At 51.7% G+C, this 22432-nt stretch overlaps 3 protein-coding genes across 3 annotated transcripts; 1 reads left to right on the top strand and 2 right to left on the bottom strand.

The window, feature by feature from the left end:
- Positions 1–700: 700 nt before the first annotated feature.
- On the bottom strand, positions 701–3885 carry LOC308225996 (UPF0193 protein EVG1; the record flags this gene model as incomplete). The annotated part of the gene is made up of 5 exons (XM_080627275.1): positions 701–805; positions 1113–1213; positions 2407–2541; positions 3278–3454; positions 3825–3885. The coding sequence occupies 5 exons, from the start codon at positions 3883–3885 to the stop codon at positions 701–703; spliced, it is 579 nt and encodes a 192-aa protein (XP_080483401.1).
- Positions 3886–4453: 568 nt separating this feature from the next.
- Positions 4454–8073, top strand: POLR2F (RNA polymerase II, I and III subunit F). Its single transcript, XM_080627253.1, has 5 exons — positions 4454–4493; positions 4611–4680; positions 4798–4928; positions 6118–6189; positions 7887–8073. The coding sequence occupies exons 1-5, from the start codon at positions 4474–4476 to the stop codon at positions 7975–7977; spliced, it is 384 nt and encodes a 127-aa protein (XP_080483379.1). The 5' UTR covers positions 4454–4473; the 3' UTR covers positions 7978–8073.
- A 4903-nt stretch (positions 8074–12976) lies between these two features.
- On the bottom strand, positions 12977–20602 carry SOX10 (SRY-box transcription factor 10; the record flags this gene model as incomplete). Its single annotated transcript, XM_080624705.1, has 3 exons — positions 19901–20602; positions 14094–14359; positions 12977–13692 (listed from the first exon to the last, which is right to left on the bottom strand). The coding sequence occupies exons 1-3, from the start codon at positions 20308–20310 to the stop codon at positions 12977–12979; spliced, it is 1392 nt and encodes a 463-aa protein (XP_080480831.1). The 5' UTR covers positions 20311–20602.
- Positions 20603–22432: the final 1830 nt, after the last annotated feature.

Here is a 22432-nt window from a genome sequence, read left to right as displayed (position 1 = left end):
ATGTATGAGGTGAGTAAACAGCCATTTCCAGGCTCTGTGGGAAGCGGGTGACTGTTCTGCATAGCATGCTCTCAGGAACAAAAACCCACAGCAAGCCTGCAGCAGCAAAGAAGAGCAGGCATGGGCTGAAGTCCCTTCTCCCTCCTCAGCTTTGTTCCAGATCAGCTGCCGGTGAGAAGTTCGCTAATGCACACAATCACACTGACCTGCAGCAATGCTAGAGGATAGTGTTTGCACAGGGCCACACGGCTGCATCTTCCTTCCCTGGAGCCATTCCCAGTTATGGGGACGGGAGCAGGTCATAATGTGGGTGGCAATATGTGTGTTAGCATTGTGCTGTTGCCAGAAACTTCCACCTCTGGGTGGATGGAAAGGAGTGACTTACTATCGATGGATTGCCATGCTCTGAGGCATTCCATAGGCGAAAGGAGGCTCAGCTTTGTCACATTTGGTAGCCACTGCTGTGTGTTTTCACCTCTTTAATATCGCTGAGCAATAAGGGATCATGTGCAAGGGCAGGATTTTATAATAGCTTTATTCTAGCACCGGTTATGTACAAATTGCTCCTGCCTTCTGGCTTTAGGCAGCAGGAGGTGCTGCCCCCTCTTTGGGCACAGGCACAGACCAGCCCTTGAGACTTGGATTCTAAGAGTCTGGGAAGAAGAGGTGGGAACAAATTGCACTTGTGTTTTCCCTTGGCCTAGTCATGGGGATCAGATTTGTTCCCACCAGGGAAGTCTTTTGTCATGATCTTTTCCATTTCCTCACTTCTCTTCTTGTCAAGGATCTCCATCTCACGCATTTTCTGCAAAGCACAAAGGGGAAGGGCTGAGCAGGGAGAAAGCTGGCAAGTTGTGGGGTTTTTTAATTCTTTTGCCAATCCCAAGAACAGAAGTTCTATTTCCCTGATTAAGTTACATGCAGAGATGGAAAGCAAGCCTGAAGACCTCTATCCTCCATCTCCAAATTCATGCCTGTCCTGTGCCATGAAAGGAGACAGTTTTCTTCCCACTTATCTACTCAGGTATTGGAGGACACTCTGCTTTAAGGTCTCTGACACTAGGGGTTCACATCTGTACTGTACAACCCATGCCACCAGGGCCCTCACATACCTGTGAGATTTCAGTAAGGATGATCCTTCGATACTTCTTGCCCTGTCCTAGAGCTTCCATCTCTGCCAGGAACTCCTTTCTTTCCTGAATTTCATTCACCACTGACAGATAAGAGAAAACACTGTGGAAACAGGATTCAGATGAAAGGCAAGAAAACATGTTTCTGCCTAGATCTGAACCCCCGATTTCCTAGCTCTGTTACAGCAGCAGTTGCACCAGGGGAAGGGTGATGCCTGCTGTAATGCCCATCTTGCTCATGTCATCAAAATACCTCAGTAGTCCCTTATGCAATGTAAAATGTCGCCCCTGCCCACCTTTTACTGCTCCTCATCTTGTAGGAGTGGGAACTTTCTAGTTTTCTTTGTACCAACAATTCTCTGTTACTTGTAGACAATTTAACCAGTCTGCGGATGGAGACAGAACCTGCCTAAAGCTGTTGAGGTTCATTAGTTGACACACATCACCCAATGATGGCAACCATCTCTGCCCTCAGGCCTAGCACAGGCACAGAACGTGAGCTGCTGTTTTGCAGCACAGACCTGCAGCCAGCTGGTCCAAACCTTGCTCAATACAAAGTGCATGGGTATTTCAGATGTGCCAAGGACGATGCTCATCCTGCAACAAGTTTTAGAGGATACAGGGCAGGCATGAAGCCAGCCACACTGGCTTCCCTGTGGCAGGGACTAAAGCACCCCTTCTGTGTTATCCTACTGTTGGCCACCTCTGTGCTGCCTTGGCTAGTGAAGGGCTGGCTGGGGTGTGCACACACATTGAAGATTCAGGCACAGAGAGATATTAGGCAAGGGTATCGCCATCCCAGAATACTCTGCAGCCAAAGTCCATCACTGCTTAAAATTCTGCTTGACATTTCAGTTGAACTGAAAGAAAAGAGCCCAAAGCACGGTCAGGCTGGTGAGCATCCTAGCCTATGCTGAATTACACTGGCTGGAAGGAGGACAGGCATTAATGGGCTTCCCACCCAGATCTCCTTGCACATCCCTTGGGAACTCCCTGGCAGCCCAGGGAGCTTGAACCTGCCAGCAAATCTCTTACAAGGTTTGCAAAGAGGTTTGCAGACCAAGGGAGCTTGAAACTACCAGCAGTGTAAGTTCTGCGAGGATGGCCAGGTCACAGCACCACAGCAGCAATTCCTTTCTCTTGGAAACTGGGCTTTGTGCCTCCTTCAGCAATGGGCTTCATGTTACCAGCCCCATGGCCTGCCAGCCCAGCCCTCGGAGGGAGCCCACTTCCCAGGCCTCCTGCCTGCCTTCCTCTAGGGAACAGTAAGACATACATTCTTCAAACCGATCAGGCTCAGGGATCTCCTCTTCCTTGGTCTGAACCACCACTGGCTTCACCTTGTGCTCCACCACATCCTTCCCTGTTGCTAAGATGTTTTGGAGCCTTTGCTTCTCCTTTTCCAAATCTCCTGTGAATGCCAAGAAGAAAATATTGATCATAGGCCTGTCTCCTCACAGAAGAGCCTGGCCACAGCACTTCCCTGCTAAGGAGACCAGAGGAAGCACTTATGTTAACGACAAACTGAACTGCACAAGCACTGCATGGGCATACAGAGCCAGCCGGACTGTCCTCAGAGGTTTGATTCAAATTTACAAGCTTGAAAATTGCACAGTGCTCCTGTCTTATGCAAGGAGTGTGTGAGTCATAGAATCATAGAAAAGTTTGGGTTGGAAGAGTCATAGAATCATAGAAAAGTTTGGGTTGGAAGGGACCTTAAAGCTCATCCAGTTCCAACCCCCTGCCATGGGCAGGGACACCTTCCACTAGACCAGGTTGCTCCAAGCCCCGTCTGACCTGACCTTGAACACTGCCAGGGATGGGGCAGCCACAGCTTCTCTGGACAACCTGTGCCAGGGCCTCACCACCCTCACAGGGAAGAATTTCTTCCTAATGTCTGATCTAAATCTACACTCCTTCAGTTTAAAACCATTCCCCATCATTACCTGTCACCCATCATCCAGCAGGCAGAAGTCAGCAAGCACTTACCATAGATCTTTCCTCAGAGATCCATTTCTAAAGTGTGAGAATGAACAGCAATTCAGATTCCTCCTGCCTCTGCTGAGACTGCTGGCAGGGGATGGATGGAAGGGGAAGGGAGGGACTGAGTGGCACCATTTATTTATTAGCCATGTTTACCGACTTACGCATTGCCCGTGGCTTGAACTTCTCTCTGGTGTAGGAATCTCCCGCCTGGCAAGTGCTGGCAGGTCGGAGATGGGGTTTAGCTGAAAGCCTGCTCCGCTGATGAGCAGGTGGGGAGGAAGCAGGCGCTGGCTCTTTGCTGGGTGTGGGGTGGCACTGGAGGGGCAGGGTATCTCCTCCTGGAGAATAAACCAAAACCAATATTAAGGATGGATGGATGGACGGACTGAAGGACAGCCCTGGGCTACTGCCAGCAGATTTGCCTGTTGATCCACTGCAGCACCACTAGTAAAGACCCTGGGTGCCACATACATCTCACCCTGGTTGCTGGTGAGCCCTGACACCACACTGGCTGTGGTCTCCAAGCCTCTCCATTGCACCATGTTCCTGGCTGACTGTGGGGACCCTTCACCCTGTGTGTTGGCAAGGGCCATGCTGTTGTTTTACAGCACGGGCCCATCCACCCAGGCAGTGGGCCAGTGCCTCAGTCTCAAGGTGAGCTCCAAAAGCTCCTCACCACAGCACAGCTGTAAGAGAGCCATCACTCACGTTCTACACACTCCATCAGGTATCGCTTCTGGAAATGTGTCAGCTTCGACTCCTCCATCATCGCTGGAAAACATGACATAGGGTGAAGATGGCAGCCCAGGCAGGGGCTGGGGAACCCACCCCCGGGCACTCCCCCTCACAGCCCAAACGAAGGGGCAGATATAGGTTTAGAAGACTCAAGGCGGCCTTGCCCCGTTCCCCCCCGCTCTCCCGGGGGACAGCGATGGGACTTCACTTCAGGGTGTGTGTAGGCCTCCTCCCCGCAGCGAGGGTAGGCCGGGGTACGGGTAGGCCGGGGTACGGGGAGGCCGAGCAGCCCGCTTCACCGTTACCTATGAGCAGCTCCCGGGTGCCCGGGCTGCACCGGGCTGCACCATCCCTCACCGCCGAGGTTCCGCCGCATCCCGGCATCCCTACGGGCCGTGCCGCCGTGGGCTCAGCCGTTAGGCCGCGGGCTCTAACGGCTCCGTAGCGACCAGCGGCTGCTCAGGAGGGAGCGGCGGCGAGGATGGAAGGCAGCAGGGACGGGAGCGGCGCCGTGCCACGTCGCCATGGCAACAGCGCCGCCAGAGCACGTCCGGAAATGTCGTGGCGAGCACCCGGATGTGGTTCCTACTTCCGCCGGGAGAGGAGGCTGAGGCAAGGCGAGATGTCCGATAACGAGGACAAGTGAGAGCGGGATCGGACGGGAGGGAAGGGAAAAGGGAAAGGAAAAGAGGCGAAGCAAGGCTGGGGGGAAAAAGGCTCGGTTCGACCCGGCCCATGATGTGCGTGTGTCTCCCGCAGCTTTGACGGGGACGACTTCGACGATGTGGAGGAGGATGAGGGCCTGGAGGACCTGGAGAACGCGGAGGAGGTGCGTGCCCCGCTCTGCCTGTCTGGGCGGTCGATCGGAGTCCTGGGGGTGTTGCTAGCGCCGTGGGGCAGCGGTGATAGGCGCAGTTGAGCTGCAGCGCTGGTGTGCTTCTCGCAGGAGGGACAGGAGAATGTGGAGATCCTGCCGTCCGGAGAGCGGCAGCAGGCGAACCAGAAGAGGATCACGACCCCCTACATGACCAAGTATGAGCGAGCCAGAGTGCTGGGCACACGTGCCCTCCAGATAGCGTGAGTATTTCCCTCTGTATCCTGAGCATCGCCACATCCTGAGCATCCTCTTTCCTTAAAACTTCCAGGTCTCATGTGGCCCCTCACATGAGCTTGCAGATTACAATCTTGATCACCACTGGAGCTCCTAGTTGCACTTGAAGGCTCTGTATCCCATCTTGGCTGAGAGTGTGGTACTTATGCCTAGGGACAGGGGTATTCACCAGCTGCAGTGAACTTTCCTATGTCATAGGCAAAATGCGTAGGGAATGTGACAAGCAGATCCTGGTTTCTGGCGTTCCTGAGGCAGCCAGTGTGGGCTGGAAAGCTCAGAACTGGTTTGCAACAGCCAGCGTTGGAGGGAGCGATGCTCCAGAACATCTGCAGTTGGTACCACAGAATTGGGAATGATATAAGCAACCGGAAACCTGTTTGAGTGCAGTTGCATTGCGACAAGCTGTGGTTTTTTTAAGTATTTGAATTGGTAAGGTCTCAATTATAATAGGTAACGTTTAAATCCTAGTCTAAGTGCTGCTAAGACTGGCTGCTCTCAACTTCATCCATTTATCTGCCTAGAATTATTTTAATAACGCATATCAGACAGTTTTGTTTTTTGAAAAACCAACTTATGAGCAGGATTATTAGCAGCAAGGTTTGTCTGAAAGCACATCTCTGAGTTTCATCTTGGTTATATGCACCCTCAATACGATGCTTCTCCTCTACATTATTTAGAAGCTCATAGGTGGTGATCAGATCTTTCCTTTGCTAAACTATTCTTTGCACAGTGTGCACTCTGTAAAGCTATTTCATGCACATTCTTTCAACTGGTGGAAGGCCAGAAAAATGTAGGAGATGAGATGGGCCCGTGCCATGTCTTTAATCCAGAACACTTTGGCCCCTCGTTCTGCTTCACCTACGTATTCTGCCTTCAGTGCTGAATTTTGGCCAGCAGCAGCTCCCAGTGGCCTTACCCACAAATAACGTGAACTTTCTTTGCTGCTGCTGGCTCGTGGGCAGATGTGGTCACCCATGTTTGCTTGGTTGTTACCACCCTCTGCAAAATGCTTAATCTTTGCTTCCTAAAAGTAGACTGCATCATAAATTCAGCTCCTCATTTCCTCCCAAACAAAGCCTTAGCTGTCCCTCTTCCCCCTCTGTGTGTTGATGATTGTTGATGTTCTAACTAATGATTACTGATGTTGTGTCCCAGGATGTGTGCCCCTGTGATGGTGGAGTTGGAAGGAGAGACAGACCCCTTGCTAATTGCCATGAAAGAACTCAAGTAAGTCCCAGACTTTGGTGGTGAGTGTATTGATTCCATAAAACCAGTGGTCTTCTCCTCATGCCAGCATTTAGCAGCTTATTCCAAGACAGCATTGATTTTGATAACAGTGTTGCTATTGATACACTTTGTTTTTGGGAGCACTATAGTTGCCTTCCCCTTTGTCACCTTGGGACTTCCCTGCAGCTGCTGTTTCCTGTCCTAGTTGCTCATGCAAAGCACTGATGATATGAGTGCTTTCACCTCTTTTACTTTGGAATTTAAGTGTTCTTTATTTCTGTGATGAGAACCCAAGGTCCTCATCTTTCTGGAATCAGTTTAATTCCCTGAAAGGAACTGATTTGAAGCAGCCATCTGAACAGACCTGTGTTCAAATGAAATACTGGCAAAAAATGAAATAAGGGTCGGGCTGATGGTGTGGAGACCCTCTTAAGAATGTTCTTTTCCCACACCTTTGTACATTTGTTTTATTGTGGGGAGGCACGTCCCCTGCTTACAGAAAGATAAATAATCCCTTCTGACTGTAGCAGAGGCAGCTTTTGGATCATGACTTACAGGCCCACCGTTCCAAAGCAGAGCTCCCAGGTGGCGTGCAGTTGTCCTGCATGATCAGTGACCTAGATCATGACATGCAAGGATCCTTCAAGCAGAGCAACTGGGCTCTGTTTGCTGATCAGGTCCCTGTTCTTGAACTATCCCTCTGCTCCCCCAGTGTCTCAGTGCATTGCAGTTGCTCTTGCAGATTTTACGTCTATTACAGCTCCCTTTATCATTGCCAAAACCTCCTCAGGTCACGTTCCTGATCTCTAAGCTCAGCCAGAGTTGTTTCTGGTCACTGTCTGATCATGAGCTCTAGCAGTGAGTCAGGGTATGACAAAAGTGGAGTGGCATCCTGTTCTGTGCCAAAATCCCATTGTAATTCTCAGCATGAGGGAACTACTTTGCTACTGGAAAAACAATGGCCCTGAATGTGATCACTAAAGAAATTGTATCACTTTTCAAGTCTGATATGGTTGAAACCTGATGCCCTGCTTAGATTCCAGACTGTCTGATTGCATTCTTCTGACTTAAGTCTATTTCCATTAAGTTTAACTCTATTTAGCTTTTTCTTGCTTTGTAATTGGAAGCACTGTTAGCAGATGCTGTGCCACCTCAGCTGTACCAGCTTTTGGTACCTTAATAGTCCCTAGTCCATGTATCCTTCTTAAAATGTAACTGATGCCCTCAGGGTGCAAAATAGTCTGTGAATACCAGTTTGTTGTGAACGTTCTCACAGTTCTGCTACTTTTGTAGCATCTTGTGGGGAAAAATCTTTCATCAAACAAAAAGTGGATTTGTTCAAGTCCCTTTATGATTTCCCCCTCTCCCCCCATATCTGCATTAGATGCTCGGTGCTGCCTCATAGTGGGTTCAGATCACAGGGCTCAACTCCTGCATTAGCAATAGAGGGCTGGCCTTCTGTAGGTCTTCAGTTGTTTTGAGTCTAACAGTGCTCAGTGCTTTGCACTTACGAAAGAGAGAAGGTTGCTGGGACTTTCCTCTGTTGTGTAATGCCAAATCACTGTTGCTACACAGATCTCTCAGTTAAACCTCATGAGTTTACTGAAGCCACTAAGCACCCCAGTTCCCATTGCCTGCTCAAGTTGTACAGTGCAGATGCTCTGGCATTTCTGTTCACATCTCTGTCCTCCCTTCAGAGCTCGCAAGATCCCCATAATCATTCGTCGTTACCTGCCAGACGGGAGCTACGAAGACTGGGGTGTGGACGAGTTAATTATCACAGACTGAGCAGCCTCCAGCTATTGTTTTGGTTCTTTCCTTCTCCAGAGATGCTTCTATTTTTGTTTATATCTATGTAAATAAATTATGACACCCCCCCCCCCATTTTAAGTTAAATGTGTTTGGGTTTTTTTCCTCACACCTTCATCTCAGTCTTACATGCGCAAGAGAAGACTTTCTTACTTCTCTCTGCCAGTTTGGTCATCACTCTTTGTTTCTGTGTCATGGGCTATGTTAGTAAGATTGGAAGCCAAGTGCAGCTTTTTTTTTTTCACCTGATAAGGTGCAGTCTTGAGCCTACCTGTTAGCTAGGCTCAGGACTGCAGTAACTATTTCCTCTTCCTCCAGCACCGCTCCTCCCTGGTTATAGGACCAACAGCCAGTTAAGCTCCTGCTGTACCAAAATGGTCTTGCAGGTACTTTGACTTCAGAAAGACTTCAGCCTTCCACCCCGTCCCTTCTTAAAACATGAGTGCTGAGACACCTCCGTTGCTTCCCTCTAGACAGTTGGGCCTTTGTGCCCTCAGCAGGTTGCTGTGGAAACCCCCAATTTCCTTTCTGGCTGGGGCTGGCTGTGGGGCTTCTCAGGAGTATCGTAGAGCAGCTCTCATCAAATCGCCTATTGTTTCCCTGCTCCTGCTGCTTATCAGAAGTGGGGATCCCCTTTCAGTGGCACTGCCCCAGCCGGAAGCGCGGTCGCCACTCACGGTCCCACCAGTTCAGCAGCTGTAGGTTGCTGCTGAGCTTGCTCCTTGTACAGCCCTTCTCTGACACGTGGTGGAACTGATGGTCCTGGGTGTGTGGGTGCTCTCCAGCCATCTCAGTTGTGCATACTCTGGTGCCACTTACAGTGGCACTACTGTAGTTATATCCTAGAGTTCCTTTAATCTGTAGTGTGATGGAAGATCAGTCATTTGTCCCCTTCAGGTGCCTGCATTCTCATCTCTGATGTGCGGAGGGGTTATATGCTTAAGTCAAGAGTTGGGTGGATGCATTACAATCTGAAAGGGCTTCCAGCCAGCCACTACCTAGGTTTCATTTCTTTATCTGTGTGCTCCAAGGTTCTCACTCTGCCTGAGGAAGATCTGAGCTCTTGGGCTAAGTCTTTCTCAATTATCATATTAAAAAGTGGTCTTGGAATTTCTGTTTTCTTTTTTAAGGAGGAGGAGGGGGAAGGTTCACCTCACCTATGCTTCCTGCTTTGCATTAATTCTTCTCTTTATGCTGTTTTGGGAAGAATGTTTCCAACTACTTTGTGTTAAAGCTTGTGCGTCTATACAAAGTGTGATTCTCCATACCGTGTATGTAGTAAGTGCCTGCACATGAGCATCCGTGTCCCAGAGGGAGTGTACATCCACCTGCCTGGGAGCTCGGCTCATATAACCAGCCATGAATGTCATTCTCTTACTGCTCTCTGTAAAAGAACAGTCCATCCTTCCTCTGTTGGTGTGCACAGGAGGGGCTGGTTTTGGAGGCAAAAATGCCAGAGCTGAATGGATCCCAGGTCAAAGGGAATGTGCAGATACTTGCAGGTGTGGGAAGGGGGTTGACTGGGAGGCACACAAATGCTTCCTGGTCCAGGCCATCCTTACCAAGAAAAGGTTAATTTGCAGCACTGTGGCCTTCAGCCTTCTCCCCCCACCCTCCCTGGAATCCTTTAATCACGTTGGTGCGGTGAAATTTCAGCCCTGAAATGGTGCCTTTGTGCAATCGTTTTGGCGTCTGCCATGGAGCGCGGGGGTCGTTTTCTTGTCCTTTTTTTCTTTTTTTTTAAATGACTTCTTTGTTCCCCCCCGCCTCCCCTCCCCAGCCTTGCATCTGTATCAGATACGATTAAAGGGATAGGGAAGGATGCTGGGCCAGCTCCTTCTGTGCTGCAAGAGGAGTGGTTAACCCCTCTGTTACCAGCAGCGATCTCAGTCCTGTCCTAGTTGTTAGGACACTCCTAGATGAGAGGAGGCATCCCCTTCCGTTAGAGAATGGTTGAGGCAGAGCTCACTCACTTCTTTCTTCATTTGCTTTTTGAAGAGCTGGAGAAGGCTACCTGTGTGGGGTTAAGACCTTTCTTTTCCTGCTCTTCTATTCATTGATACCATGTCCCTTCTCTCTCCCACCCTTGTGATCAGCTCTGCTACCTCTTAACTCCACCATGACTTCCCTTCTTTCCCACACATGCTCCTGACCTGCTCAGGGGTGCAGTATTTCCGTTCTGGACTCTTCCCACAGCCTGTGATTTGTGAGTAGAGATTTATCCTCCTCTCCAGTGAATGGCCACAGTCCTATTTTGCGTGGAGCGATTCAGCTGGCATCGCCCTCATTAGATGCGTTGAGCTATTCTGCTGTTGCTCTTGGCCCTATACAGGACTTCATTCAAATAGTGCTGTGAGTTTTAAAAAGCTTTGAACATGTTCCACAGTTCCTAGACATCCTGCTTACTCTACTCACCCAGAAAGCCTTCAGTGAACACAAACTCACTGGATGGATCACACACATCAGCATTGAAACTCTTTGCAATCAGTTTATGATTGTTGTGGAATCTGTGTGTTAATTGGAATCCTATCTTGCTACCATTGGCCTTGAGAGATGTTCTTAAGGAAACTAAAATCTGCTGTACATTTTCTTTCCAAATATCTTCAGATAACCTCCCAAGACTTTACACCAAGGATGTCTTCTTCAACAAGTAAGAAGGTGTATACATCTATTCTTGAATATACTGTGTGCGAGCATTTGTCTTTAGGTTCTCATTTGTGGAAGGCAAGAGGCCAGGGTATTGAGATTCTACAGAGAAATTAATGGTTGCTTCCAAAATGGATGAGTTTGCATTTGTGGGGAAGTTTGGGGTTTGGGAGTTTTGAAAGCATGCCATCTCCTGCCTGGTGATGAGGAAAGAAACAAGACAAGAAACCCCATGCTCCTGTTCTGCAGAGCATTAACAATGACACTAAGAAATTCTTGGGTTAAACACGTGCAAAACAGTGCTTTTCCTAATTGCTTGTGCTGAATCTTAGCTGAAGAACAGAAATGAGTGCTACTACATTTCTCACTGAAGAAATGACTGGAGCTGGGGTGTGAACAGAAGAGGAGTTTCATCTCCATGAAGGAGTCTGGTAAAGCAAGTCGGAGTTCTGCCTGTATCATTTTCATGACAGGCAGAGGGAGGCTGTGCACGGGATCCGTGTGGTGATGGTATCACCCGTCCATACAATTACCAGGGAAAAAAACAGAGGCTTGCATGAAAGAGGTCAAAAAATCCCAGACACATGAAAATGAAACTTTTAAGTTTATTATTCCATATGTTTAATGCAGAGTTAATGGTGCTAGGACAGCATAGAGACAGGGGAAAGGGAAGTGGGAGAGGAAGGTGCTACTTGCATAAATAAGGGGACAGGGCTGGAAGAGGTTACATGCGTACAAAGAGCAAACATTCTACATGATCTTTTCAGACACCACAAGTATAAGTCATCCATAGCTAAGGGAGGCAGGAAAGGCATCTGACAGTCATATCAGCAGAGGGGTACAGTGGTACAGATCACAGTCCACGTTTGGTCGGAGTATTTTGTCTTTCTAGACTGGAATATCCATTGGAAGGTCTCACAACATGTCTGTGTGATCAATTGCCAGGAGTCATCTTTTCCTGCAGCAGTTCACTCCCTGGCATGACAAACCACTCCAGTCCTGGAGGTGACAAAGAAGGAAGCAGGCTGTCCATAGGTGTTGGGCTGAAAACAAGAGCTTGATCTGACTGCAAGAGCTGGTGGCTTCCAGTTTGAAACCCAAAGGGGAAATCAAATTCCTTTGCACCTAAATAGGGTTTTCTTCTTTACACTCGTCCAAGATTAGATGGATATCTACCTTGCTTAAAGCCGCAGGAGTATCTTTCCACCCTCAGCATAGGTAGGAGGGAGTTGTTGACTGGAAGACATGATGAACAAACACCTGGGGATGCACAGCCCATCAGCCTGAGTTTGGAGTGGGGGTTCAAAGAGAGTGTTGGAAATTGACTTGGGGTGTTGGCAAGTGCATAGTAGTTTTCTTGGTGCCTCTTTGTTTCAGGCAGTGCACAGTCAGACATGGAAGAGCAAGGACAAAGTTTGTCTAGAGCTTGTTTGGGATACTGAAGAGATGAGAAAAGACTGAAATGCCAGAAATGCCAGACATAAATGAGCAATATAGAGTAATTGTAAAAAAGAAGAATTTGCCCACAGCACCTTAGTGATTCACTGGTCCTTCCCCACTTCTGCACCTCCATACATGAACACGCTGGCTGTGGTATGAGTAACACTAGGGTTCCTGAGTCCTATGTGTTGTTCAGGCAAGCCTTAAAATTTCCATGCAGGAAAGAGTGTGGGATTAAACAGAGACAAGATGGAGAGAAGAGGTGGGAATTAAAACTAGGATGCAGCTGTGGAAATCAGCAGGGAAGCAAGCATAGGTTGGTCTTCCAACAAAGTTCAAGATTCATGCATGTGTGAATCTTAGGCAGGACTGCTGCACAACACTGATCACAAGGAAGCTGGCCATGCCATCCTCCCCACTACTCCTTGCATAACAAGTTCACCACGACTGAGCAACCACCCTTCACCCGCAGCAGGTGAGAAAGTGTTGGCCATTGTGGCCTGTTGGAAACACTTGCTAACTCCCTGGAGCAGTCTGGGGAGGGGATGGAAAGGACAGTCTCTCTCATCGTACAGTCCAGGGTGCCCACAGCGAAACCCACCATGGACCAGTCACTCCATGTCTAGAATCCTCCTCATCTAGAAGGCCAATAAGGTGTTGCAAGCCAGTCATGTGGCCTGCGTGCATGAAATTGGTACAGGGCGAAAGGACGAAAAACCTTCCTCTAGGCGGGTGAGCCAGCGATAGCCGGGGTCAAGAAAGGCACTTCTGTATACTCAGTGGGTTCTGGTGGCTGGATGGCACTGAGTGACCTCGGAGTTCGGAGGCTCTTCTGCCTGTGCTGATTCTTCGGAGCCTTTCCGTCGCTGCTTCGGTCACTGTTCCCCATTCCCTATGGTCTGGAGAGAGTCGTATACACTGGCTGTTCCCAATGTGTGGGGCTATGGGACTGTGGCACGGAGGGTGCAGGGTCAGAGATGGCAGTGTAAAGGGGACGTTGGGAAGGTCCCATATAGGAGAAGGCCGAGTAGAGGCCAGAGGCTTGGGTGGAATGGCTATAGTAGGGTCCCGAGGGCTGGTGGTCCGGGTAGTCAAACTGTGGCCTGGAGATGGAGGGGAAGGCCGAGCCGTAGTGGGGCAGACTCAGGGATGTATAAGCTATCTGGGAGGTGGAGGGCTGGTCGGTGTAATGACCTCCAGGAGCAGACCCCTCCGTTTTCACCTGGGCCTTGGAGTCCACCACCGATGAGGTGGCAGTGGACAAGGAGACTCCGTGCTGCTTGGAGATCCAGGCAGAGTGTCCGCTGGCTGCAGCCAGGGCGCTTCCGAGGCCGTAGCCAGCAGCCGCCGCTGCTGCGTAGCCCCCAACATGGCCTGGGTGGCCGGCATGTCCGTTGGGCGGTAGGTACTGGTCGAATTCATTGACATCAAAGGTCTCCATGTTGGACATCACTTCGTGGCTGATCTCTCCGATGTCCACATTGCCAAAGTCAATGTGTGGCTTTCCCCCTTCCCCCAGGGAACGCCCTTCTCGCTTGGAGTCGGCTTTGCCTGCCTGCAGCTCAGTCTTAGGGGTAGTAGGAGGTGTTGGGGGCCCATGGCTCTGACCTGCAACTTGAAAAACATTTTGAGGAGGAAAGAGAGAGAAGAGGTGAGTTACTGCTTTAGGCCTGGCTTTATACACAGCCCTGCTCCACACCTCCCAGTATGCCAGCAACCACTAGACTGGAGACTTCAGTGGAGGGAGAGAAGCAGCCAGCTAAAACCAAATCTTTTTCTATAATCTTATGGAAAGAAATAGGAGAGTGCAGCAATACCTTGCCTGACCAGAGGAATGCAAGTGCCCGTGAAACTCAAGCACGTCCCTATACCGCTGGCTCCAGCAGTTTGTTGGGTCACAAGCAAGGTGTGAGCCACATTGCTGAGGCTTTCACCTTGATGACTTGTCTGTTGTGAGCCTCTAAGTAGGCTGTAACCTGTCAGTAGGATTACAGAGAGCTGAGACTCACCTGAGGAGTGATCCGGATGACCATCGGACATGGGCGACCCTTCGCCAGGGTGCCTGTGATCCAGGTGGGCGTTCTTGTAGTGGGCCTGAATGGCAGCAGCCCCACCAGCCTCCCCCTCCACTTGGCCTTCACCCTCACCCTGCGTGGCCTTGCCGTTTTTCCGCCGGCGGGGCTGGTACTTGTAATCGGGATGGTCCTTCTTGTGCTGCATCCGCAGCCGCTCCGCCTCCTCGATAAAGGGCCGCTTGTCGCTTTCGTTCAGCAGCCTGCAGAGGCCAAGGTGGTAAAGAAGAGGGGAAGGAGAGGGGCAGGTATGTCAGCAGCCCCCCCACACCTATCCACAGCATCGTGGGGCACAGTGTGTAAATCCAGATGTCAGGGTGTTGCCCCATTGAGGGTATTTCACAGAACAACAGGGAAAGCTTGGAAGTGTTTTCAGTGGAGATGGCAATATTTTCCTCCTCCTTGTTAATTATTAAGCCCTGACACTGGTTAGTGCCAGCACTGGGTCCCCCTGCCCCAGCTGCGTGATGCTTCTCACCTCAGTAAGTTCAACACCCAATCTTAAATTGCTCAAAAGCAAAGCGCAGCCTTTCATAGCTCTGTAAAATAAGGCTGGAAGATCTGTTTTGAAGGACTTTGGGCAAATTAAGAGCAGTTGGGATCATCCCTCAGACTAAGGCAGTGTGGCACACCCTTCCTACCTCTGGTCCTGCCTCCCGCGTGTCTCCTGCTCTTCCCTAGGCTGTATATATTGCAGTTTAACCTCCCACTCCTCCATAGGCTCTGCTTGAAGTTTGAGGCTCTGCTGAGCACAAGTGGCAGCAAGTGGTGTTGGCTTCCCAGTACCCATGTTGCTGCATGGAGCTTGCTGGGCCTTTGAGCATCTTGCAATATCCTAAGAGGAAACTGAAGAAAACTTCAGAGCAGGAAACTAGTGCATTCTGCTGCTCCTGGAGCTTCTGCTCACCATAGACATGGGTAATGCAAAAGGATGAACCACGGAGGACCAGCCCTTCTTGAATTTAGCCAAGCAGTTGTAAAACATTTAGCCGCTAGATTGCTAGCCTTATAAAAATAGATGAGCTTTGGTCTCTGGATGAAAAGCACTGCAGAAACATAAGCTCCTTCTCTCTATTCCTGCCAGGTCATGGGCTGCTCTAGTTAAAATGGGCTTTCCATGGAAATGGTGAAATATGCGGGCAGGATGGCTCAGAGCACTTGAAGATGAGATCAGCCTCATTATTCAAGCCTCTAGCAGCGTCTTAGCTTTAAGCACTTCAGTTTCATGTTATGATTTTGCCCCTCAAATACTCTTGTGACTCAAGGTCATCCTGCTTCCAATCAGAAACCAGTGCTCTCGGAAGGGACCAATCTTCCCATGACTTGCAACTCCAACAGCCGTTAGGAATGGCAGGGCTCCCAAATGGCAAAAAACCTTCCATTTATGGGATGTCTATGCCTTTTTCTCTCCAACAAAAGAACTGCCTGGCAGTGGGGTTGCGCTAGCACCTCCATGTCCCTGAAGCCCTTGGCACTAAAATGTGACCAACTTGGTTAAGCTGTAGGCGCTGAGGAAAAAGGCCTGAACTGGCCTGAAAGAACACAAAGGGGAGGCATGGCTCAAGGAGCATATAGGGTTGCCAGCAAGTGCTGGGTTGGTTCCTAAGCACTCCCTTTCCCCCTGCTCCTTGTGCATCCCCTCGGCTGGCAGCCAGAGGTGTATGGCACGGGCTGGAGCCCATTACAATGCTGACCTGGATTCAGTCCAGGCAGCCTGAGCAGGTTGTGGCCACACACCACATGCCTCCACTGCCTTAATCCCAGAGATTAAAGCAATTGAGCCGCTGAGAATCCAATACCAGCTTTCCTGTCTCCCTCCTGCCACCATACACTATGCTCAGACATCCCAGAGTGCTCTAATCCTGCAGCCTGTGCTGCTCCAGACAGCCTTCCAAAGGGACATCATGGCTAACCCTTGTAGGCGTTGTGGACTGGAAGGCAACTTTGCCTTGGCAAAACCTTCATCCCTGCAGAATGCCTCATCTTCACAGGAGATGGAGAATACAGGCAAAACCTGCAGCCTTGCAACCCAGGACACTTCAAGGCTTCCTGCATGCCCAACCTGAATGGTGCTAAACCTAATAAGATGCTGTGGTTGGGCATGTAAGGTCTCTCTCTATGTGGGCACTTCTTGGAGCAAGAGGGCTGTAGGCCACAGGCAGTGACACCAGCAGGACAGTGACAAGTCCACTCCCCACACCCTTACCTTCTTTCCAAAGCTGCCTGCTCCCTCCTCTCCCCCGGCTGGGATCAGAGCTCAAATCGGCTTTAGCAAAGTGAAACTGGTGCAAGCAGGCAAAGGCCAGGAGATTTGGGGGGATTTGGATTTCACCTGCTTCCTGCCCTCCCCCTCCTGCTCCCCACACCCCACAGGCTATAATGCAAAGGAATCTCGCACGAGCAGAGAAGTTACGGATCACAGAGCAAAGCCCTTCATGGGGTTTAACCGAGCCCTCACCACCCTCCCCGACACCGAGTGCTCACACCAGAGTTGAGGGGAGAGGGGCAACCATCCAGTGCCCTGCTCCGGGAGGAGAAAGAAGGGCTAAAATCTGTCTGCCCACCTCTTGTAGCCTCCCCTGCTGCTGCCTGGCATTGCCCGGTGACCGGCACGGCAGCCAGAGACCTGACCGTGTGCCGGGACTCAGCTGCCAATGAGTCAGTGTGGTGATGGGGTAAGGCATCAGAGTTGAGACAAGGCAAGGGCTGGCTGTGAGCAGAAGGTAGCCAGGTGGGCTCTCCTGCATGTCCGTGGCCCTGGATTTTGTGGATGTGACCTTATTCCTTGGGTGCTGCCATCCTCAAGCAAATAGCCCTCCATTGGGTCCCCTTGCTCCTGCCTGCTGAGCCTTCCTTCTCTTTTTCCTGTGCCTCTCTTGTTTTCGGCCCTGGAGGTGGTGCTGGCTGGCATCTTGGCTGAGAGTCATGCCGACATTTTCAGGAGCCAGCCTCCATTTGAGAGCTGCTCCCTGTCCCACCCCGGGGAAGGAAAGCAGCCAAGGAGAGATTTTGTGACTACCGAGCACAGAAACCATCCTTTTTGGTCAATGTTTGGTTTGTCGACTGCACCCCTCACACACCCTAAGCTGGAACAGACTGGGGGAGATGTATGGGGCCATAAGGCCCCTGGCGCTGCACTTGGGGGTAGCGTGGCCATCAGGACATGTCCTACAGCCTTTCCCAATGGGGACTGAAGCCCATGGAGGACATGGCGGTGGCACAGAACCGAAGCAAATGCCGGGCTTCAATAAAAAGCTGGGCCATTGCAGCCCATTTTGCAGAGGAGCAAATGGGGCAACACTGGGGTTATCGGTCAGTCTGATGCTGCCTTTCAAGATTTCCCAGCCTCTGCTGTCCCCACCCAGTGCCGATCGCTGCTGATGTGCTTGGTTTAATGGTGATCTGCAGGCAGACTCCATGCTCACCAGCACTCGTCCCTCTGCGTAACGTGTCCTTTACCTGTGTAAGCCCAGAGCAGCTGTGTGGAAATGTGAGTTGTCTGCATTTTCCAAAGCATCTAGCAGTGTAGGGTTTGGGTGGCTGCCTTGTGAGGGTGAGGATGTGCAAACATCCAGGGCCCTTTGCAGGGACCCTTCTCATCAGATATTTGGGACTAAGCCATCCAGAGCAAAACCTATCTGCTTGCAGTTGTACCAGTGTGTAGGAGCTGTACCTTAGGGGACAGCACAGATGTGGGCAGTGGGAACCTCAGTGCAGACCCAACTGTGGCTGGAAGACCACAGATCTGCTATCCTGGTAACCTTTGGACCACCTCCCCTGGAGTTCTGTTGGTTGATATTTTCCCCCAGCCTCACAGAAAGACACACGCACATGGTCCTACCCCAGCCAGACGCTGACTGCACCCGTAAGCCAGCTTACTGTGCTGCATGGTCCCCATCGGGGCTGGCACAGCTCAGAGAGCCACAGCCTGCACTAGGGACACTCGGGGAGGAGACGTGTTCAAGCAAAGCAGCTGCATGGCAAACTCTGCAGCATGCAACAACCCCAGGCATTAGCCCACAAGCTTCTCTGCCTGACCCATGTTCCTTGAGAAACACCAGGGGATCAAGACTGTTGTCCGGCAGCACTGTCCCCCTGCTCTGAGTCCCATGCATCCAGTAGTGGTAGCTATGCCCTGGGAGCAGGGAGGCAGTCAGGTGCATGAATGTGGCCGCGGGCTGGGATCTGTATCTCCCTGCGCTCTGAATGCAATATACCTAAGGAGAGCTTCACTGCTCTGCTGTATTTTCAAGGGAAATACAATGTTTGGAGCAAGGCCGTTGCTCTAAAATCTGGCAATATTTTGCAATAAGGGAGCAATACCTTAAAATAACTCTTTGGGAATGAAAAGGTTGGGTTCCCCCTGCACACGTACCCCTTCCAGCACAGCTTCACAGTCCAGAGGCAGGCAGCAGAGTGGTAAAGGGAAGGGAAGGCAATGGGGAACAAAGTGGGAAAGAGCAACAGATGAGACATCTGCAATCACACCATGCCTTCCGCTTCACAAAGAAATCCCTTTGCTGGAGTTACACTTGAAGTTGGTGGGTTGGGGTAAATGGGCAGAGGGAGAAGTTAGACCCCAGTTCCTTGTGAACAAGGAGGTTTGGAATCAGGAGACCTCAGCATCACCTGTTGGATGGGGTGTGTGTTTTGCTTCTGCTTGGAAAAATGTGTCTTGGCCCACCCCAGGTTGAGGGCTTCCTCCGGGAAATGCTGTCAGGGCAGGAGGGAGAATGAGGGGGCCCGTTTGTGCCGCTTGGTGCAATGCGAGGACAGGGACGGTGCTGGGGACTTGCAGCAGAAAGCGTTTGTAACAGGTTGGTGGGGTTATCAGCAGAGACCACCACAAGGGACAGAAGTGGCACAGCCAGCATGACGCACTTGGCTTGGGCACGATGGGTCCTCTGCACACCCAGGGGCCGGCTGCGATCAGTGCGGGCAGCCTGTTGGTCTGTGGAGGAAGAAGGAGCGGGCTGGGGAGGGTACGTAAAAGATCCAGGGATGAAAATGGGCAGAACAAACTGGTGGGGCCAGAAGGACGAGCATGGGTGTGCCAGCAAGAGGGGAGCGCATCTCACTGGGTGCAAAGGGAGATGGTTTCAGCCGACACGTTGCAAGAGAGCCTGCTGAGGCTGGGACTTTTGCAGGTCTCTTCCTGGTAACCCTCAGCCCGACTTTCTAGCAGGGTCTGTCCTTGTCCATCTCGCTGCACCTGCATTGCCTGCCTGGGACTGTCCTGGGAAGAACTGATGGGGTCTCTGACTGCCTGGCTCCCTTCCCCTGACCTTCCTCCTCCACCATAACTTGGTTTCCTGCTTGCTCTGTGGTGCTGTGCAGAAAATAACCCCAGCATTGGGACCCAACTTCAAATAGGCTTGAGGCAGCCACCAACGTGTTAAGTTGGATGGGGCTCAGCCTGGTTCCTTCTAGTGCATGACTTGGCCCAACAGAGAAGGTGAGCCAAGAAAACAAGATCTCCCCTGGCAGTCAGGCAGGAGAGGACCCAGACGAGAGCATCCTGGTCAGGAACAATAGGGGAAGTTAGTGGGAAACACATGGAAAGGGCTGCTACCCAGGATGGCGGTGAGCTGTGCTGGGGAAACCTCCGTACATTCAACCACCACTCGCCCCGTCACCACCAAGGAGCCCCTGCTAAGTCTCCATCCTTCCACCTACCACATTATCTCTCTGGGACACCCCCAAACCTCAACCCTTGCGCTCCCGTTCCGCCAGCCCGCTCTTACCTCCAGAGCTTCCCCAAGGTCTTACTGAGCTCGGCGTTGTGGAGGTGCGGGTACTGGTCAGCCAGTTTCCTCCGGGCAGCCTGTGCCCAGACCATGAAGGCATTCATGGGCCGCTTGACGTGGGGTTTGCTCTTGTTACTTCCATTGACCCGGACGGGCATGGGTACCAGAGTCCAGTCATAGCCGCTCAGCACCTGGCTGACTGCCTCGCGGATGCACACCGGGAACTTGTCGTCGTCCGCCTCCGAGTCTTGCTGTTCCTTCTTGACCTTCCCCATGTCCCCATTCCCGGAGCCGGTGAGGTGCGGGGAGTTGTCCGACGCCATGGAGGGTCCTGGTGAGAGGCAGTGGTGGTCTTCAGAGCCCACGGGGCTCATCTCCACCTCTGAAAGGTCTTGGTCGTCAGCCATCGTTGCACTCGAACCCTTCTTCCTCTTCCTTCTTGATGTCCTTCTTCCCACTAGGGAGGGGAGGGAGGAAGACAAAAACAAAGGAAAGAAAGAGAGGGGGAGAAAGAGAGAAAAGGAGAAGCAACCACCAAATGTGAAAGGGACTCCAGGGTCCCTGGAGAGCTGGCCAACCAGGCAGGGGCCACTCAATAAAAGCGCAAGCAAAGCAATTGCTGTGCACACCGCAGAACCCGTGATCCATGGGGGTTGGGATGAGTTGGGGCCCCTGATTAATTGGGATATCGCTCCCTATCTCTGCATCGTGTGGAGCTGACGTGCAGAGGGGCCTGCGACAGCGGCATAAGAAGGGTTGGGGACCTGAGAAGAGAGTAGCACGGACCATCCTGCCCGGGCGCAGCTCCCCACAGGGAGTGGGATAGGGGGAGAGCTACAAAACTTGTGTGGGGAATTGCCCCTTTTTTGTGACGGTGTGCAGTGAAATGCCAGCGCAGTGTCCAGGGAGAGCGCCAGCACTGTGTCCATAAACCAGAAGGGATCGATTTCGGAGGAGCTGAGCGGGCAGCAGCACCGGGCAGGAAAACAGCCCAGGCTCCAAATCCGCACCTGGAGTGCCTGATCCCGGCTGCGGGGACACCCCATCCCTCACCCTCCTCTTGCAGCTCATAAACCGAAGGCTTAAAATACACCTACATTGCACACACACCTCCCCCCATCTATGTGTGTGTCTGCATGTACATATTCACATTCGTATATGTATTTACAGGTACAAACACAAACCAGGTTTAACTTTGAGACAAGCCTGGGTTATGGGTTGCCTGCCCCACACACTCCTCCTCTCTCCTTCTGTCTGCAGTCACCTCTAAAAGTCCCTGCTGCCGTGCAGCAAGTTCCCCCCGTGGAGAAAGAAACACTCTAAGAATAAAAGGCCTCTCTATCCCCCCCCATCCAGAAATAAAGGAAAAAAGAAGAAAGAAATTAGGAAAAGATAAAAAGAAGGGATAGAGAAGCGTGCCTCTGGCTTAGCCGGCAAACAGCAGAGCAAGGGCTGCTGTCCATCCCTCCAGTTCCAGAGGGTGACACAGACCCTCACTGCGGCTACTGGATAAAGTAGAAGTAGGGGGGATAGAAGCAGGAGCGAAGGTGTGCGCCTTTGCGAGCGGGCTCAGGTAGGGACTTACGTTGCTGGCCGGGGTGCCGGGCAGGTCCTGCGAGGGCTGTGATTTGTATTCCAATGGCCCCCTTGTTCTCCCTGCCAGCCCCGGTGGCGTCGGGGCGCGCGGCGCGGGGAGGCTCTCAGGCAAGTGCCATTCCTAGAGGGAGCTTGGTTTTTACTAATACCCCGGCTGGATGCCTCTCGCTGGCTTTGCTGCTTAGCACCGGGGGAGGGAAGGGCGGAAGGTGGAGCCAAGCGCTCCTCACAGCCAGAGCACACTCGGTGGGGGACGGCGGGGAGGGGAGGCAGGCAGCCCCCAACCCCACCTCGGCCGTCAGCTTGTTCCCCGCTTGCCCCTGGTGCCGGCTTCTTCATGAGAACTGCTTGTGTCAGGCAGCATGTCCACCCAAGGGATGGTGCTGGAGGATCCAGCCCCAGCGCGCTGAGTGGTGGGGTGCTGGAAGGGGTCTGGGGTGGTTTGGGGAGATGGGTGTGCACCCCAGGACTGGGGTCCTTCTCCCTCCCTTCTCCTTCCGCCTGCTCCTGAGGGGTCTGGTGTGCCCCCATGTGCCAAATGAGGCCTTGGTCCCTGTCGCAGAGTCTCACAGGGACCCCGCTGTGCTGCAACAGGTTGGCCAAGGACCCTGGGGTCAAGATGCTGCCAAAATGGCATCCTCATTCACACCTTAGTGTGCAGGTTGGGGAAGGGGATGAAGGAGCCTGAGGATGGAGGACATCAGGTCCAGGGAAAATACTGTGCTGCTGGACAGTGGATATCAGTTTGAACCTTGTTTTGCACCCAAGGGATGGGCTCATCAGGTGTTCGTTTCAGCAGGGTCTTGCCAAGGCTTTGCTTCCTCCAACATGTTGAATTGCTTCTGAAGGCAAATGTGGGGGTCTTGCATGAGGAAAGGGAGGTCTCTGGATAAGAAGGACTCACACTCACTCATCCTTGCTGTTGTGCACTGG

This window comes from Psittacula echo (assembly GCF_963264785.1).
Source record: "Psittacula echo genome assembly, chromosome: 1".
Lineage (NCBI taxonomy): Eukaryota > Metazoa > Chordata > Aves > Psittaciformes > Psittacidae > Psittacula > Psittacula echo.
This window is presented reverse-complemented; position numbering and strand designations above follow the sequence as displayed.

Bases quoted from the DNA above. Each gene is read 5' to 3' on its own strand.
- POLR2F (XM_080627253.1), top strand. From the start codon at position 4,474: ATGTCCGATAACGAGGACAA. The intron at 4,681-4,797 runs GTGCGTGCCCCG...TGCTTCTCGCAG, and splicing joins ACCTGGAGAACGCGGAGGAG to GAGGGACAGGAGAATGTGGA. The intron at 6,190-7,886 runs GTAAGTCCCAGA...TCCTCCCTTCAG, and splicing joins ATTGCCATGAAAGAACTCAA to AGCTCGCAAGATCCCCATAA.